This window comes from Dromiciops gliroides, chromosome 1, assembly GCF_019393635.1.
Source record: "Dromiciops gliroides isolate mDroGli1 chromosome 1, mDroGli1.pri, whole genome shotgun sequence".
Lineage (NCBI taxonomy): Eukaryota > Metazoa > Chordata > Mammalia > Microbiotheria > Microbiotheriidae > Dromiciops > Dromiciops gliroides.
This window is the reverse complement of record NC_057861.1, coordinates 622174779-622194904: the sequence shown is the minus strand read 5'-3', so window position 1 is coordinate 622194904 and position 20126 is coordinate 622174779. Positions and strand designations below refer to the sequence as shown.

At 37.7% G+C, this 20126-nt stretch overlaps 1 protein-coding gene across 4 annotated transcripts in view; it reads left to right on the top strand.

Annotated features, from left to right (window-relative positions):
* The window catches only part of CLUAP1 (clusterin associated protein 1), a 55843-nt gene that overhangs the window by 13685 nt on the left and 22032 nt on the right, over positions 1–20126 (top strand). For all 4 annotated transcript variants that reach the window (XM_043975323.1, XM_043975322.1, XM_043975321.1 and 1 more), the window contains exons 6-8: positions 4086–4169; positions 7169–7302; positions 11672–11813. In XM_043975323.1, coding sequence (XP_043831258.1) covers positions 4086–4169; positions 7169–7302; positions 11672–11813 — 360 coding nt within the window. The remainder of the gene's footprint in view (positions 1–4085; positions 4170–7168; positions 7303–11671; positions 11814–20126) is intronic.

Sequence of the window (20126 nt, the reverse complement as noted above, 5' to 3'; positions counted from 1 at the left end):
CCATCCATGCCTACCCATCCTTTTGAATTCTTGTCTTTGTCCTCTTATAGATTTGCCAGTGAGACTCCACCTAATGTTAGGGAGGACCATTTTTATTTTTTTTTGGTATCATAAGGATACAAGTAGAGCACTTGTATCTTGTCAGTTATCTTGTTTTCACAATGTTATGTTAGCCCATCTTTTTCTTTTTTAAGTCTTAAATTTTTATTTGTATTTTCCAATTACAAGTAAAAACAATTTCTAACATTTAAAAAAATTTTGAGTTCCAAATTCTTTCCCCGTTTTCTTCCCCCTTCCTTGAGAAAGCAAGCAATTTAATATTTTTTTAACTTTTTTTTTTAATTGGGTAGTTTTCAACATTCATTTTCATAAGATTTAGAGTTTCAAATTTTTCTCCCTCCCTCCCTTTCCTCCCCCCTCCACAAGATCGCAATCAGGTTATATATGTACAATCCACAAGTGTTCTTTTTATCAGTTCTTTCTATAGCAGTGCATAGTATGCTTCCTCATTAGTTTCTTGGGATTTTCCTGGATCATTGTACTGCTGAGAGTAGCTAAGTCATTCACAATTACTCATTGAACAATACTGCTGTCACTATGCACAATGTCCTCTCAGCTCTGCTCACTTCACCATACTTTGATGTTCATTAGTCTTTCAAGGTTTTTCGGGGATCATCCTGTTTGTCATTTCCTGTAGCACCAGTCCATTCCACTACAATCATATAACACAGCTTTTTCCATCATTCCTCAATTGATGGACATTCCCTTGATTCTCAATTCTTAGCCTCCACCAAGAGCTGCTATAAATATGTTTTGTACAATTTTTCCCCCTTTTCTCTTTTTCATGATTACTATTGTTAACTGTTTCCCTTCCATCCTATTCCCTTCCCCATGATATTTATTCTATTATCCATCTTCTTTCATCCTATCACTCTTCAAAAGGGATTTGCTTCTGTCTGTCCCCTCCCCCACTCTGCCCTTCCTTCTTTTGCCCCTCTCTCTTTATCCCCTTCCCCTTCTATTTTCCTGCAGGGTTATAGAAATTACACTACCCAATTGAGTGTGTACATTAGTCCCTCCTTGAGCCAATTCTTTTTTTTTTTTTTTAGTGAGGCAATTGGGGTTAAGTGACTTGCCCAGGGTCACACAGCTAGTAAGTGTTAAGTGTCTGAGGCCCGATTTGAACTCAGGTACTCCTGATTCCAGGGCCGGTGCTCTATCCACTGCACCACCTAGCTGCCCCTCCTTGAGCTAATTCTAATGAGATTGAGGTCTTTGAGCCAATTTTAATGAGTGTTAGGCTCATTTACTGCCCATATTAAATAGATTACTCCACCCAGTTGGGTGTATCTATTAGTCCCTCCTTGAGGCAGCTCTGATGAGTTTAAGATCTTTGAGCCTTTTCTGATGAGTGTAAAATTCATTTACTGCTCTGCTCCTCTCCCATCTCTTCCACCACTCCATAAGCCTTTTCCTGTTTCTTTCATGTAGGATTTCACCTCTGCCCTTCCCCCTCCCCCAGTGCATTCCCTTCACCCCTCAATTTAACCCTAAAGATGTCATCACCTAGCTAGGTGACACTGTGGACAAATCATCACCCCTGGACCCAGGGGGATCCCAGCCAAAACCTGGCCTCAGACACAAGACAGTCGCCCACTGTACAACCCCAGGTATGTCCCCCAGCTCCAATTTTTTTTTTTTTACAGTTCTCTAGGGTCTTGTATTTAAAAGTCAAATTTGCCATTCAGTTCAGGTCTTTTCATCACAAATATCTGAAAGTCTTCTTTTTCATTAAAGTCCCATTTTTTCTGCTGAAAGATAATGCTGAGTTTTGCTTGGTAGGTGATTCTTGGTTGTAATCCCATTTCCTTTGCCCTTTGGAATATCCTATTCCATGCCCTCCGGTCCTTTAATGTAGAAGCTGCTAGATCTTGTGCTATCCTGACTGGGGCTCCACAGTACTTGAATTCTTTCTTTTTGGCAGCTTGCAATATTTTCTCCTTGACCTGAGAGCTCTGGAATTTGGCTATAATATTCCTAGGAGTTTTCTTTTTGGGATCTCTTTCTGGAGGTGATCGGTGGATTCTTTCAATTTCTATTTTAGCTTCTTCTTCTAGAATTTCAGGGTAATTTTCCCTGAGAATATCTTGGAAGATGGTGTCTAAGCCCTTTCCTTGATCATGGTTTTCAGGTACACCAATAATTTTCACATTATCTCTCTTGGACCTATTTTCCAGGTCGGCAGTTTTTCCCAGAAGATATTTCACATTGCCCTCTATTTTTTTATTCATTTGGATTTGCTTTATTGTGTCTTGGTTTCTTATAAAGTCACTGGCTTCCATTTGTTCAATCCTAATTCTTAGGCAATTATTTTCATCAGAGAGCTTTTGTACCTCCTTTTCCATTTGACTTTTCAAGTTGTTGACTTTTTTCTCATGTCTTTCCTGCATCACCCTCATTTCTCTTTCCATTTTTTCCTCTACCTCTCTAATTTTATCTTCAAAGTCCTTTTTGAGCACCTCTGTGCCTGAGACCAATTCATATTTTTCTTGGAAGCTTCAGATATAGGGACCCTGATGATCTTCCTCTGAGGGTGCCCCTTGGTCTTCCTTGTTACTGAAGAAACTTTCTATGGTCCTCACCTTTCTCTGTCGGCTCATCTTGCCTTTCTTTTACTAGACTTTTAGCTCCTTAAAGTGGGGCACTGTTTCCAGGCTGCAGTATCCCAAGCTTAAGAAGTCCCAGGTGGTATGATTTAAGGAGAATCAGGTTCTTCCTTTGCCTGGCCTGTTTCCTGGTCCTAGATGACCCCAGACCAACTTGCCAATCAACCAGCTTTGTGTGTTGTGGTTGTTAGCTCCGACGAGCCTGTGCCCCTCCCCCACCTGGGCCACTTCTACTGGAGCCTACCGCCTGGTTCTCAGTAGGGGTGTAAAATCCAGGTTCTGCCTTAGCACCAGCATAGACCCCTGTAGTCTCTCCCCTGCCAGGGCTCAGCCCACTCACCAGACTGTGAGCTTAGTTCCAGACAACACTGGTGCTTCAGCTGATTCAGAGACTCTGGGGGTCTCCTTCTCTGGTGAGGACTTCCTGAGACTGGATCTGTGTCAGGGTGACTGTGGGGTTGGGCCTGACTCCTGTATCAGCACAGCAGCTCCCTCCTTCTGACCTTCTAAGCCATTCTTGGTTAGAAGATGATTTCAGCACATTCTTCTGTGAGTTTTGCTGCTCCGGGCATTTTCCTATGACCTTATTTGAATGTTTTTTGGAGCGATCATGTCATGAGTTCAGGAGCTCACTGCCTTTCCTCTGCCATCTTGGCTGCACCCCAGAAGTCCTTGCAAGCAATTTAATATTGATTGTACATGTGTAGTCATATAAAATACTTTTCTATATTAGCCATGTTGTGAAATAAAAACACAGACAAAAAAATCAAGAAAAATAAAAAGTTCCTGCTTTGATCCCCCGATCCCCCATCAGTTCTTTCTTTGGAGGTAGATAGCAAAAAAAAAAAAAAAAAATGGGGCAGCTAGGTGGCGCAGTGGATAGCGCACCGGCCCTGGAGTCAGGAGTACTTGAGTTCAAATACGGCCTCAGACACTTAACACTTACTAGCTGTGTGACCCTGGGCAAGTCACTTAACCCCAATTGCCTCACTTAAAAAAAAAAGAGGTAGATAGCATTTTTCATCATAATTCTTTCAGAATTGTCTTGGATCATTGTATTGCTGAGAATAGCTAAGTCATTCACAATAATAGTGTAATATTCCTGTTATTGTCTATGGTGTTCTGGTTCTGCTCATTTCACTTTGCATCAGTTCATGTAAGCCTTTCCAGGTTTTTCTGAGAGCATCCATCCTGTCAAATTTTTATAAATAGAATATTCATTCATCTGATAATATCTGTAAATAATGTGTAAGATATTGTAAGTAGAGAACCAATGTACACATTTTGTAAGATACTTTAGTATGCTTATGTATCATTTAAATAAACATACTGATCATATTCAGTTCTAGGAGTATTGGTTTTGATAAGTGTCTCTTCTGGACCCATACATAAATGAATTAATTGGTTTTTTGCTCATAGGAACTGAGAACAGAAGCAATCGCTAGACCACTAGAGATAAATGAGACTGAAAAAGTGATGAGGGTTGCAGTCAAAGATATTTTGGTAAGGTTGTTTTACCATTCATTACCATTTATCATACCCAAATACCCACAGCAATTGTCATCTTGCTTATACATATCCATGTACCTCTATCTATACAACAGCATTGATAGTACATAGTAATGATAAGAAGCTTAGGACACTCCAGAATCTCAAGATTACCCTTTTTAATTATTAACATTGTACCACACAATCCTGTATAGTTTGTCAGTAATAGTACAGATATTGGAGAGAGAATTTATTTGCCCATGCTCCTCTTTAAGAGATATGTAGCTAGGTGGCACAGTGGATAGAGCACCGGCCCTGGATTCAGGAGGACCTGAGTTCAAATTCGGCCTCAGACACTTAACACTTACTAGCTGCGTGACCCTGGGCAAATCACTTAACCCCAATTGCCTCACTAAAAAAAAAAAAAAGAGATATGTAGGGAAATAAACAATTTATATTTATGTAAATTTACATTTAGTACATTTAATAAGTAATTTTATGCACAAAACACTGTAGAAAATACTGGGAAGGATACACAGATAGATAAGACATGGCCTCTACCCTCATAAACAAAGCGAAATAAGAATATGTCCAGTGTCATAAAAAACTCTAGGTATAATAGTTATACTAGTGATACTTATTGTTGTTAAGTAATAATGAAACCATTAGAAACAAGTTAGGAACAACACCAATGCCGGTAACAAAGGTGAGGCACTATTGACAACAGATATTTCCTAACTTCTCCCACCACCACTCCTACTTTTTTCCCAGTGGAGCTTTCTTTGTATTTTCAGATGCTCAGTAAGTTAGATATTTGTGATTTGGGGAGTGAGGGAACCCCTACACTGATGAAATCACAGATCTTTTCAAGTACTAATGTATATGCCTTGATTTAGGACATGAATATATTCACTCCTAATCCAGTTGTTTGCATAGAACTTTAGCTATGTATTATTTTAGCACATCTTTAGGGCTGAAGTTAACTCCCTAATGTTGGCTTGTCATTCCTGCCCCTTCACCTCACCCCAAAAGTCCATTATGATCTCCTAATAACACCTCTTCCTACAACTTTGCATGAAGAAGTTTAGTTATTGCTTATTTACAATGAGCAATAATTAAGACTAAGAGAAAGGCGTGGGACATTAAAGCTGAGCAAAAGCAGCAGTGGGAGAGTCAGTCTCCACAGCCTTGCCCACGTGAGCCAAAGAGTGTGCCAGAGGGGCAGCAGGGTGGGAGAGAAACTGAAAGCAAGAACTGAAAGGAAAAAGCCAAAGGGCTGAGATGTGGGAGAGGAGACATCAAGGCAAGCCATTGGCCTCACACACATCTTGGGGCAGAAAACTTGTGCTGAAGCCACCTGTTGTCCTCACCTTTTAAAGGATTGAGAGAATTCCACTGTTCATACTATAGAAGGAGAAGGGAACCAACCTTTCCTTCTAAAAGCTGGAATTAAGAAAATTCACAAACTTCTCTTGACAACTTAGTCTAGCTATTCCCAAACCATACCACCTGAATGCCAGCCATCATCCTCATCCCTCTTATCCTCCTGTGCCCCTAGGACAATGGGCACTGCCAGATGAGCTCTTTTCTTACCTTGTCTGAAATCAGGATTCCATGTCATTTCCTGGCCATTTCCATTACTTCTATCCCTTTCCCCTTCTTGCTCCCTTTATGTGTTATCTTCCTATATCAGAATGTAATAAGCTTTTTGAGGGCAAAAATTGTCTTGCTTGTATTTGCATTCCTAGTGTCTGGCATTTAATAAATGCTTTATCATTCATTCATAAGTTCTGGGCCTCAGTTTCTGCATCTGTAAAATGAGTGACTTGGACTAGATAGCTTCTGAGGTCCTGTCTTCATAGATCACAGATCTATGATCCTCTTAAGAGTTAACACTGGGGCAGCTAGATGGCACAGTGGATAGAGCACTGGCCCTGGAGTCAGGAGTACCTGAGTTCAAATCCGGCCTCAGACATTTAACACTTACTAGCTGTGTGACCCTGGGCAAGTCACTTAACCCCAATTGCCTCACTAAAAAAAAAAAAGTTAACACTAACGTTTATAGTTTTGAAAACCATTAGGCAAATTTTAATTTCCCTTTGTTTATGAAACCAAGGATGATGTATTATCAAAGATAATACAAGGCAGTATGTGTTAAATACCAAATGAATGGCATAGGCTTCTTTATCATTGAGAAGCTCCTCCTTCTGGTATCTTCAGGTTTCTTAGGAAACCTAATCGATTGGCTATATGATTATTGATATTTGTTTACTTGAACCTCAGTTTGCTTATCTGAAAATGGTGCTATGATCTGTTCTACTGACTTGGAGAGGCATCATGATTACTTGAAGGGATCAACAGTTACAGTCAGAAGACTTGACTCTTAGCACTGGACCTCAGTTTCATCATCTCTAAATTGAGAGAAGATGATACTTAAGGTTCTTTTGAGCTCAAAAAACCCCCCAAAACCCCAAAACAAAAACCCTGGAGTCAGAAGGACCTGAGTTCAAATCCAGACTCAGACACTTAACACTTAACTAGCTGTGTGACCTTGGGCAAGTCACTTAACCCCAACTGCCTCACCAAAAACCAAAAAATGAACAAACAGAAAAACCCACCCAAAACTTATGGAAGGCACTCTCCTGATAAAGAATTCATAATCATATTTCTGAACTTAGATGAGTTCTGAATTTGGAGTCAGAGAAACTGGGGGAGTCAGATCTTGGCTCTGCTACTTACTACCTTTGTGACTGTGGCAAATTTCTTTACCTCTCTTGGCCTCAGTACCCTCATTTGTAAAATGAGGGGGTTAGATTAGATGGCCTTTGAGAATCTCTTCTACTTCTAGATCCACAAGCCTCTGAAATGGCCTGACAGTAGGTAAGGTAGTTAACAAAGTGACCTCATGAGGGTTCTTTTAACTTTCTGAATCTGTGATTTTGATAGCTTAGAAATGCTTTTTACAAATCATTTGAATGACAGTTGATGTTGACACACTGACTTGTCATTCTCAGGCACAAGTTCAGAAAACTAAAGACTTGCTCAACAACGTGGCCTCGGATGAAGCAAATTTAGAAGCCAAAATTGAAAAAAGAAAATTAGAACTTGAAAGAAATCGAAAGCGATTGCAGACTCTGCAGAGTGTCAGGTATGTACATACAGGAGAGTGCATGTCTTTGAAATGATAAAGCAGCAAAAGACTTAAGGGAATAGAATGTAATGGGGAGATGCCCACACTGCCCAAGAAGTAGTTCAAGTTCAAAGTCTGCAAACTAGACTTCAGTTACCCACTGAAGAAGACAGTTAAACTCAGGTTTCTTTGCTGCCTTCAAAATTTCTAGAACATTATTTAATTCTTGAATTCTGAAGTTTGAGCTTTTGAAAAGTTTTGGAATGCAAAGTAAGTAAATCCAGATGTTAGTGGTTACATAAGACTTGATTACATCAGACCAGACCCTAGAGCATATCACATGGAAGTATGTTTTGAATTGATTTCTCCCATTTCAGACCAGTAGTTAATCTCTTCCCTGGTTTTCTTACATGGAAAAACCTTTTCAAGGTCAAATTGATGAATGCAACATTGCATATGACTTGCTAAATATGGTTCTTGTGCCTGGGAACTTTCAAACCTGTGGATTCTTAAAAATAGGTTCTTCATATATATATATATATTTGTAATTTTTTCCTGCTTTTTAAAAAATATTTTGGCCTCTCTCCCACTCCTCCTCCCTTCTCTTTGCTTTTTTCCATAATCCTTCCATTCTCCACATAGCTACATTCTTTCTCCCCCTTTGCCTTTCCTTCCTTGCTAGTGTAACTTCCCTGCTATAGTTTACTCATTTGAAGTTTTATCTCATGTCAAAATGTATCATCTTCTGTGGAATTGTAGCAGCATAGAAAGTTAAGATATAATTGCTGGTAACAGTGAAAGTTTTTACCCTGGATGAAGGATCACTGTTATATTCCTTCTCTTTTTAGAACAGTATTCTCTGAATGTTTGTTCTTTCCACTTTAAAAATTATTCTGGGGGCAGCTAGATGGCGTAGTGGATAGAGCACTGGCGCTGGATTCAGGAGTACCTAAGTTCAAATCCAGCCTCAGACACTTAACACTTACTAGCTGTGTGACCCTGGGCAAGTCACTTAACCCCAATTGCTTCACCAAAAAAAAATAAAAATTATTCTGGAAAAAAATTATTCTATGTATTTTGGTTTCTAAGTAAACTTTTTAGAAGATTGGGGGCAGAAATCTATCTTCTAGTTATCTCTAAATTGGGTTAGGCTAAAAAGTTATAAGCTACTTTTATACTTTTCTCACTTTTTTTTTTTAAAGAGTAGATAAACCTCTTCCCCTAGGATCTGTAATAATAATAAACAAATAGGAAATTAGTTGAGAAGGCAATTGAAACATCTTTGTACATGGGGGCAGTTCTTCACCATAATCATCAATTCTAAGAGTTAGAAAGGGCTCAGAGAAAAAAAAATAAAAAAATAAAAAAAAAGAAAGGGCTCAGAGGCCATCTAGTCTAAGAATCTTCTCTAAAAATAGCTTGACAAGTGGTTAGCGAGCATTTTATTTCTCTTCTTTTTTAAAAAATATTTTTCCATCCATTTACATTAGATGTAAAAGCAATTTTTAATTTTCATTTTTTATAGTTTTGGGTTCCAAATTCTCTCCTACTCTTCCTTTTCTTCCCCCTCATTGAAAAGACAAGAAATTTGATAAAAGTTAAACCTGTGCAGTTGGGTAAAATATTTCCATATTAGTCATGTTGTGAAAGAAAGCACTGACCAAAACCAAAAGAAAAAGTAAAAAAACAAACAAACAAAACCCAACCCAATATGCTTTAATCTGCATTCTGATTCCATCAGTTCTTTCTCTGAAGGTGGATAGCATTTTTCATCATAGGTCCTTCAGAATTGTCTTGGATCTTTGTATTGATGAGAATAGCTAAGTTATTCAAAGTTCATTTGCAGTTAATCACTATACAATATTGCTGTTGCAGTGTACAATGTTCTCCTGGTTCTGCTCATTTCACTGCATCAGTTCATGTAAGTAAGTCTTTCCAGATTTTTCTGAAAGCATTCTGATCATCTTTTCTTATAGCACAGTAAAATTCTATTACAGTCAGATACCACAACTTGTTCAGCCACTTCCCAATTTATGAGCATCCCTTTAGTTTCCAATTCTTTGTTACAAAAGATCATTATTTTCTTAAAGACTTTTGGTAAGGATGAATCCACTGTAGTCCTCCAAGAGCAGTCCGTCCCCCTTTTGGGTCGCTCTAAGCATTAGGAAGTTTTTCCTTTTATGAGCCAAAATCTGCCACTTAAACTTCTACCTATGACTCCAAGTTCTGTCTTCTGGGGCTTACACTGACCAACTCTAATCATGTTTCTATGTGATAACCTTTCAAATAATTAAAGATAGTTATTGTGTCCCTTGTAAAGTCTTTCTTCCAAAAACTTAAACATATCCAATTCGTTCATACCATGTCCCACATAATCATGAAACCCTTCACTCTTCCTGGTCACTCTTCATTGGACACTCTTCCCTCCTAAACTATGGTGCCCAGAACTGAAGAGAATCTCCCATCTTATTAAATTAGCCCAACATCTTAGCTCGTTAACCTTTTTAGATCCTTCCTTTGTCATCTCTCATGTTAGCTATCCTTATCAGTTTTGTGCTGTCTGCGAATCTGACAGCATGCCATTTATCCAAGTCATTAATAAAAATGCTAACTAGCACAAAACTCAGGAGAAATCTCTGGGGCTCTTCACTAGAAACTGCCTTCCTCATTATAAGCAAAATGGTTACTTTCTGGGTCCACCAATTCAAATAGTTCTGAATCCACATACTTCATTGTCCTATTATCTAGCCTGCATCTCTTCCATTGTCCAGAGAAATAGCTTCCAAGATTTTGGCAAATGTTTTGCTAAAATCTAAATAAATTACTTATAACAGTCCTTAGATCTACAAGTCTAGTTTCTGTATTTGGAAAACTAGTCTCAAGTATTATTATTCTCATTCAAGTCTTTCTGTGAGACGGAAAGGAAGGTAATGAACATTTATCTAATGCCTACTCTGTCCCAGAAATTATGCTAAGCAATTTTTACAATGATTATCTCATGTGATTCTTCCAACAACCCTGTGAGATATGTGCTGTTGTTATTGATCCCTGTTTTACAGTTGAAGAAACTAAGGTCATACAGTATCATAGCAAGTGTCTGAGTTAGGATTTGAATTTGTCTTCCTGATTCCAGGACCAGCTGTTCTATCCACTCTACCACCAGCTGCTTCTAAGAAGAAAACCAGGAAGAGAATTCTAATCCTCAATGCACATATTTCATTGAAATCATAGAATTTCAGAGTTGGAAGGGACCTCACAGAGAATAGCTTACTCCAACCTCTATTTAAATAATGAATCTTATCTACAATATATTTGAATCTATTTAAATAATGAATCTTAGCTACAATATGCTATTTGAAGACCTCTCATGATAAGGAATTTTCTGCCTCCCTAGGGGACTTTACAAACACTTTGTGTCAGCTCTAATTTTTCAGAAGATTTTACCTCTCCTGAGTCAAAATTGCTTCACTGTAAATTCTATCCTCTACAAATAATTTTTAAAAAATAGACTCTTTCCTCTATGTGACTGTCCTCAGCATATGTGAAGGAACTATTGTATCCCCATTCATTCTTCTGTTCTTCAAGTTAACTATTCTTCTTTCCTTTAGCTAATTCTCATATAACATGATTTCAAATTCCTTCAACATCCTGGATGCCCTCTGAAATGTGCTCTAGTTCGTCGATGTTCTTCCTAAACATAGTGCGGAGAACTGCACACAGTTCTGATGTAGTCTCAGCAGGGCATCTTTGCACAATGGGTGTGATCACCCCCTTCATTTGTGAAACAACTGCAGCTGGTTTGGGGGCATCTGCATTACACTGTTGAATATATTGCATTTGCAGTCTGTTAAATCTCCAGGTTCTAGCCGTGTCATGTGTATGTGAAGTTGATTTTTTAAAACCCAAGTTCAGGATATTGAATATATTGGGGCAACATGGTACAGCAAAAGAGGGCTGGATCTGGGATCAAAGAACCTGGTTCAGATTCCAGGTTGGCTACTTGGACAAAGTACCAAACCTCTAGAGACCTCAGCTTCTTCCTCTATAGATGACCACTGAGGTCCCTTCTAGCTTCCAATAAATGCTCACTGTTAAATTTCATTTTATTAGATCGAATTTATGGAGGCCCAGCCCATAGAATTCTTTTAGGCTTTCAGTTTTCTCATTGCATGATGGCATCCGCTATATTAACCATCCCTCTCTATTATTGAAAATTCACTTTTTCTTGCCATCTCTTCCATATGTCAAAGTGAGCTATTATGATATGGTATGTTGTTTATACATTTATATATTTACATAATATATTGATATACTTATTATAGTGATAAAAAATTTAAACAGAAGAGAGTCAAAGATCTTTCACTTGCATTTTTTTGGGCCTCTATAGACCAGCTTTTATGGATGAATATGAGAAGATTGAGGAGGAATTGCAGAAGCAGTATGATGTTTATCTGGAAAAATTTCGGAATCTAGCCTACCTAGAACAGCAACTTGAGGACCATCATAGAATGGAGCAAGAGAGGTTTGAGGTAAATGCTTACAATTTTTATATAATATTCTATTTTTAGTATACAATTTTATATTTACTGGCATACCACATTGTAATTGTCCTCAGTTATTTCATGTGTTTGTCTTTTTTCTTTTCTTCCTAGTTAGGGCAAGGACTATAGCTAAATAATGATTTAACCAGGAGAAAACTAAGAGGTGACTCACCTATACATAATAATAAAAATAATCATATTAACTCACCTTCATTTACAGTTTGCAAAGATGCTCTGTATATATTATCTCACTTGATCCACTTGGCATCCCCAGAGTTAAGTCTTCTTATCACCATTTTTAGAAGAGGAAACTGAGGTTCAGAGAGGCTGTGATGGACCAGGAATATTAACTACATGCTAGAGGGAGGATTAGAGCCCAAAGCTTTTTGGCTTCAAACCCAGTGTATCATCCTCTATAATGTGCTTCCCCTAACTGCTTTCAGTCTTTGCTGAAAGCCAAGCAATAAGACATGTGTTTAACCTGTAGCAGGAGAGATTTAGGTTAGATGCCTGTAAAAACTTCTTAACAGTGCAGGCTTTTTAAACATTAGCAATAATACCATCTTATATTTGTATAGCAATGTATGATTTACAAAGAGCTTTTACAAAAATTCATCTTCTCTCTTTTTTTGTGTGTGTGGGGCAATGGGGGTTAAGTGACTTGCCCAAGGTCACACAGCTAGTAAGTGTCAAGTGTCCGAGGCTGGATTTGAACTCAGGAACTCCTGAATCCAGGGCTGGTACTTTATCCACTGCGCCACCTAGCTGCCCCAAAATTCATCTTCTCATTTGACTTTCACTCAGTGAAAGCACTTGTTATGTTCATTTTACGAATGATTGGGATATAATATATCCTCAGCTGAGTTAATTAATTGAAATTCAATGAGAAAAATTATACCAATCATTGTTATCCGAGAGATTTGTTTCCTTAATGTGGGATTGGCAGAGGAGAAAATAGTAGTATTTCACTTTATTACTTTTCATCCTGGGTACTATCAGGTTCCTCAGATATCAGGAGAAGTGTTTTTTTCTTCAACTTGCATTTTGTTCTAGAAAATAAACCTTAATAATATCTTACTGAATGATAAGTATTACTTTTGTATCTCTGTATGACTGTGTGGTACAATTTAATCAGCCTGAGGAAATGAGTATCTTCAATGGATTAGATTAAATTCAAATCCTAGGCCTAAATCTATCCTCCCTACCTTGATCAAGGTCTAAGGACTACTAGAAGGGTTAGGCAATGCCTGTGGGGAGGTCCCTGGCAGACCTAAGGCATATGTCCTGGGCAGAGAAAAAAAAAAGAGAGGAAGTTAATGAAGAGGTTAGGAGGAATTGGAAACTGAGAAAAACTGGTTCTATAAAAAATACACTTTTCTTAGTGACTTGCTCAGTCAACTTTTATCTTTATATTACAGTAAGTTATTTTGATTTCACTGTTTAACAACAAAAATTCCCACTAAAAATCGAAAGAGAGAAAGACAAAAGAGGAGGAAAACAGGAAAAGCAGTAAATCATTAGGGCATTACCAGCTGTCTCCAGTACAGCTTAGTGTCATCCAGGCCTTCTCAGCCTTAAGCAAAGACATTTCATTTCATCTAGATAAATTGTTGAATTTTGATAATCTTTAATGTCGTAAAGCTCCTTAGTATTGGTTTCTATTAAGCCTCATGCCTCATCACATTTATGCAAACCTAGACTGTATCTTAATTATCTTTGTGTTCCTGGTAGTGTCTAACATAGAGAATCATGCATAAGAAGGACTCAATAAAGGCTTGTCAAAGGAGTGAATGTCTCAAAGTGATGATGTGTGTCTTAAGGAATAGGTATTGCAAAGTAATCTTGAAAAATCCCCTCTCACTCCATAGATCTCCATATTTTTTCTTCTCAGAGCTTTCTTACCTTCATCCTGGCCCTGCTTTAATGCCTAATTCCTCAAAGTTTCCCACTTGATTTGTATAAAACAGGGCATAAGAAAATCTCTTTTATTCTCCCTTGAGTGGCTTCCTCATTTTTCTTCAGTGGAGTTATAATTTCATTGATGTGGGTATTCCCCTCTGTGCTGATCAAAACTAACCTGCACAGTATCCTATTTTACCCATCTTCTCACAAAAATCCTCCACAGAGGGGCAGCTAGGTGGCTCAGTGGATAAAGCACCAGCCCTGGATTCAGAAGGACCTGAGTTCAAATGAGGCCTCAGACACTTGACACTAGCTGTCACTTAACCCTCATTGCCCCAGCAGGGGGGGGAATCCTCCACAGAAATGACCCAACCTACTAGAGGTACATCAAGCTCAGTTCTCAACATATTACCAACCTACCTCCTTTCTCATTGTTTTCTTCGTGATATCACTTATACCACTTCTTTCTTGCCTATAGGTCATCATTGGCAATATGTTGCAACCTACTTGTGCCTACCATGTATCTTTCTATTTACCTTTGGGTTACATACAGCTTGGATTTTAATGAGTTACTAGTGTTCCAAGATCCACAGTCATTCAACATTTCCAGGACAACATTTTTGTTAAAAAGATGTTTTTTTGTGATGGAGACCATGATGAGAATATTTAAAATTGTCATGCAGTTTCCCAAATGCACTCCAGCCTCCTTTCTTTCTCTTTGTCAGTTTTGAGCCCAACTGATTGCCTGTCTGCATTGCCTGCCCCAAATATAGGTACCATTTTACTAACCCATTGGATTGGGCTTCTACTTATATAGCCTGGAAAATGTATATTTTTCATAATTTAGTTATTTTAGTTTGTACTGTAAGCTGATTTCTTTTGAGTAATCATGGATCCTATTGGGGAGCCTCTTTAATACTCTGGCACTTGATGCAATCAGCATAATGTCATCTACAAGCAGAGGCATATGGAAGATTTCATCATCCTTAGAGAATCCCTTTTCCATTTGGAGGCAAAGTGCCAGAACAGTAGCAAATACCTTTGGCAAGCATACATCTCCCTGTTTTTTTCCTTGCTTTTGATGTTAATTTAACTCCAACAGAGATTTATCAAATACTTACTGCAAGGCACAGTACTTGGGCCTGGGGATATGAAAACCAAAATGAAGAACAGTCCCTTCCCTCAAGGAGTTTACATTTTATTGGGATAGGGGGATAAATAAATACAAGATAATTTCAGGAGGTAAATAACATCCAGAGGGATCAAGAAAAACAAGTGACAACTTAGCTGAACCTTGATGAAAGCTAAGAATTCTTTGAGGCAGAATTGAAGTGGGAATACATTGCAGACATGGGACGTAGCCTGTGTGAAAACATAGTGGCTGGAAATGGAATGTGGAGTTTGGAGAACAGTTATTAAGCCAGTATGGTTAGAATAAGAAGTAAGTCTAGAAAGGGAAGTGGTAGACAAACAGTGGAAGGCTTTAGATTTCAGGCTGAGGGAGTTTGTATTTTATCCTAAAGGCAACATAGCTATTTTGTTTTGTTTTTATCATGAAAGTGATGTGCATGTTAGGGGAATTAATTTGGCTGCTATGTGGAGAATGGATCAATAATCAGAGAGCCAGTGAACAGGGTTACCTCTGGTTGCATTAATCCAGGAATCTTTTATTAACATATTCACAAATGGCCCCTTGTTGGGAGAAGGTCTTTTTTTTTTTTTTAATGTATGAGGTATTTTATTTTTTCCGTTACATGTAAAGATAGTTCTCAACTTTTGTTTATACATGCTTTACAATTTCAGATTTTTCTCCCTCCCTCCCCTCCCTCCCCCCTCCCCTAGACAGCAGGTAATCTGATATAGGTTATATCTATATATTTCTATACATATACATATAGATATATATATATATATACACACACACATATATATATACACATAATAACATTAATCCTATTTCTGCATTAATCCTGTTACAAGAGAAAGAATCAGAGCAGTGATGCAAAACCTCAAAATAGAAAAAAAAAACAACAGCACCCAAAACAAAAGAAATAATATGGTTCAATCAGCATCTATACTCCACAGTTCTTTCTTTCTTTTTTTTTCTTGTTGTTGGAGATCCTCTTCTATCATGAGTTCCCTGGAACTCTTCTGTACCATTGCATTGGTGAGAAGAATATAGTCCATCACAGTAGGTCAACACTCAATGTTGATGATACTGTGTACAATGTTCTTCTGGTTCTGCTCATCTCACTCATCATCAGCTCACGTAAGACCCTCCAGGTTTCTCTGAACTCTTCCTGCTCATCATTTCTTACAGCACAATAGTATTCCATTGTATTCATATACCACAACTTGTCCAGCCATTCCCCAATTGATGGGCACCCTCTCAACTTCCAATTCCTTGCTACCACGTAAAGAGCAGCTATAAATATTTTTGTACATGTGGGTCCCTTTCCCCCTTCCATGATTTCTTTGGGCAAAAGACCTAAAAGTGGGATTGCTGGGTCAAAGGGTATGCACAGCTTTATTGCCCTTTGGGCATAATTCCAAATTGCTCTCCAGAATGGTTGGATCAGCTCACAGCTCCACCAACAATGCATTAGTGTTCCGATTTTCCCACAGCCTCTCCAACATTTATTATCTTCCTTTTTTGTCATTTTATCCAATCTGCTAGGTGTCAGGTGGTACCTCAGAGTTGTTTTAATTTGCATCTCTCTAATGATTAGAGATTTAGAGCATTTTTTCATATGGGAATAGATAGCTTTGGTTTCTTCATCAGAAAACTGCCTGTTCATATCCTTTGACCATTTCTCAATTGGGGAATGACTTGGATTCTTATAAATTTGATTTAATTCCCTATATATTTTAGAGATGAGGCCTTTATCAGAAGCACTGGCCTCAAAAATTGTTTCCCAGTTTTCTGCCTCCCTTCCAATTTTGGATGCATTGCTTCTGTTTGTACAAAAATTTTTTAATTTAATATAATCAAAATCATCCATTTTGCATTTTATAATATACTCTATCTCTTGTTTGGTCAAAAACTGTTTTCCTTTCCAAAGATCTGATAGGTAGACTATTCCTTTCTCTCCTAATTTACCTATGGTATCACCTCTTATGTCTAAATCATGTATCCATTTTGACCTTATTTTAGTATAAGGTGTAAGATGTTGGTCTATGCCTAATTTCTGCCATACTATCTTCCAGTTTTCCCAGCAGTTTTTGTCAAATACTGAGTTCCTATCCCAGAAGCTGGAGTCTTTGGGTTTATCAAACACTACATTACTAGTGTCATTTACTACTGCATTTCCTGAGCCTAGCCTATTCCATTGATCTACCACTCTCTTTTTTAGCCAGTACCAGATAGTTTTGATGACTGCTGCTTTATAGTAAAGCTCCAGGTTTGGTACCGCTAACCCACCTTCCTGTGAATTTTTTTTCATTATTTCCCTGGATATTCTTGATTTTTTGTTTTTCCAGATGAATTTTGTTATTATTTTTTCTAGCTGTATAAAATAATTTTTATGTAGTCTGATTGGTATGGCACTGAATAAGTAAATTAATTTAGGTAGAATTGTCATTTTTACTATATTAGCTCTGCCTATCCATGAGCAATTGATATCTTTCCAATTATTTAGATCTGATTTGATTTGTGTGAAGAGTGTTTGGTAGTTGTGTTCATAGAGTTCCTGGGTTTGTCTTGGCAAGTAGACTCCCAAGTATTTTATATTATCTACCGTTACTTTAAATGGAATTTCTCTTTCTATCTCTTGCTGCTGGACTTTGTTGGTCATGTATAGAAATGCTGATGATTTATGTGGATTTATTTTATATCCTGCTACTTTGCTAAAGTTGTTAATTGTTTCAAGTAATTTTTGAGTTGATTCTCGAGGATTCCTTAAGTATACCATCATATCATCTGCAAAGAGTGATAGTTTTGTTTCCTCCTTGCCTATTCTAATTCCTTTAATTCCTTTCTCTTCTCTGATTGCTAAAGCTAACATTTCTAGAACAATATTAAATAATAGGGGTGATAATGGACATCCCTGTTTCACCCCTGATCTTATTGGGAAGGCCTCTAATTTATCTCCATTGCATATAATACTTGCTGATGGCTTTAGGTAGATACTGTTTATTATTCTAAGGAAAGCTCCTCCTATTCCTAAACTCTCTAGTGTTTTTATTAGGAATGGGTGCTGTACTTTGTCAAAAGCTTTCTCTGCATCTATTGAGATAATCATATGATTTTGGTTGGTTTTCTTATTAATGTGGTTGATTATGTTAATAGTTTTCCTAATGTTGAACCAGCCCTGCATTCCTGGTATAAATCCCACCTGGTCATAGTGTATTATCCTGGTGATCACTTGCTGTAATCTCCTTGCTAATATCTTATTTAAGATTTTAGCATCAATATTCATTAGGGAAATTGGTCTATAATTTTCTTTCTCTGTTTTTGCTTTGCCTGGTTTTGGTATCACCACCATATTTGTGTCATAAAAGAGAAGGTCTTTTTTAAGGATACATTTTGCTGTATTGAGCCAAATGGTTTTTTCTGTTATCAGTAAACAAAAGCACAGGGAGACCTTATGTGGTCTGTACCTTTCAGTCAGGTGTGTTACTTGTAAAAATGTGGAATGCCAGGGGCAGCTAGGTGGTGCAGTGGATAGAGCACCAGCCCTAAATTCAGGAGAACCTGAGTTCAAATCTCGTCTCAGACACTTGACACTTACCAGCTGTGTGACCCTGGGCAAGTCACTTAAGCCCAATTGCCTCACCAAAAAAAAAAAAAATGTGTTGCCTTCGCATTTTTACCAAGGATATGCTTGAAAGGAATATAGCTCATGAAGATTTTTTTTTTTTTTTGCCCAGGGTCACACAGCTAGTAAGTGTCAAGTATCTGAGGCCAGATTTGAACTCAGGTACTCCTGAATCTAGGGCCAGTGCTTTATCCACTGTACCACCTAGCTGCCCCTATGAAGATTTTATAAAGATGAGAAAGTAGGTCATTTGTTGAGTAGTTATTGATGTCCTTGTGATCACCTTTCCCCCCTCTGTAGTAATAGCTTTGATTTTTTTTCAATTCCTTTGGTATTTCTCCCCCTGAGAATCCTTTAATGCCTTCAAGATTGCATCATCTCATGAATGTAGTTTCTGTTTGTATTTGGTTTTATCCAGCCTCTTCCCAGTTTGGTGGTCTTACATACCAATTCTACTTTCTCATGGAACACATCTGGGACTGAGGTGTGAGAGTCTAAATATGATGGTTCTTTTGTCCCTGATAATGAAAATTCAATTTAATTTAAGAAGCATTTTTAAGCATCTACTAAGTGCCAGTAACTGAGGATCCAAAGATAAAAAAAGAAACAGTCTCTGTCCACAAGGATCTTACATTCTATTGGGGGAAACGACATGCATACAGATAATTAAATACTTTATACAAAGTAATTCTAGGCATTTAGAATATTAACAATTGGGAAGATCAGGAAAGGTCTCATTTAGGAAGTGGCACCCTTGTTGAGCCTTGAAAAGAACTGAAGATTCCCAAACTTGGAGGTGGGGAGGGAGAATATCCTAGGTATGAGAGACAGTTTTTGTAAAGGCATGGAGGTGGGCAATGGGATTTCACAGATGAAGAGCTAGGAAGTAGGCCAGTCTGGTTGTAATACAGTGTAAAGGGGAATAATTTTAAATCAATCTGGAAAGATAGATTGGAACCAGATTGTTAAAGATTTTCATTCCATAAAGGAGTCAATTTTTTTTCCTCAGGGAAATAGGGAGCCACTGAAGCCTCTGTAAATGGCATGGCTATTCCAATACTTTAGAAATATCAATTTGGCAGCTTTTTGGAGCAGGGACAGACCAGAGGCCTGGTTCCTCTTACAGTAGCAGATTATTGCAGCCATCCAGACAAGAGGCATACTAGGATTGTCACTGTATGTATTGGGAGAAAAGGGGATAGATAGAGCAGATATTATGAAGGCAAAATCAATGACACTTGGCAGCTAATTAGATGTGTGGGGTTGAGGGATGGAGATGAGTTGAGGATGATGACTCCAAAGTGCAAATCTGAGTGTTTTGAAGGATAGTGGTTCCATCAACAGAAATGGAGAAGTTTTGAGGATAGATAGGTTTTGGAGAAAACATGTTAGGTTTTTGCAGCTAATACAATTATTTACTTAGAAACCCCTAGGGAATCAACTAAAATGACTTGAAACAATAACTTAAGCAAAGTTACAGGAAATAAAATAAATTATCAACATTTCTTTATTTTTATCTACAAAATCAAGCAGCAAGAAATAGGAGAAATCCATTTAAAATAACTATACAATATATAAAATATTTGGGCTTCTTGCTAAGATACATATAAGAACTATGTGAATACAAATAAAAAGCATTCTT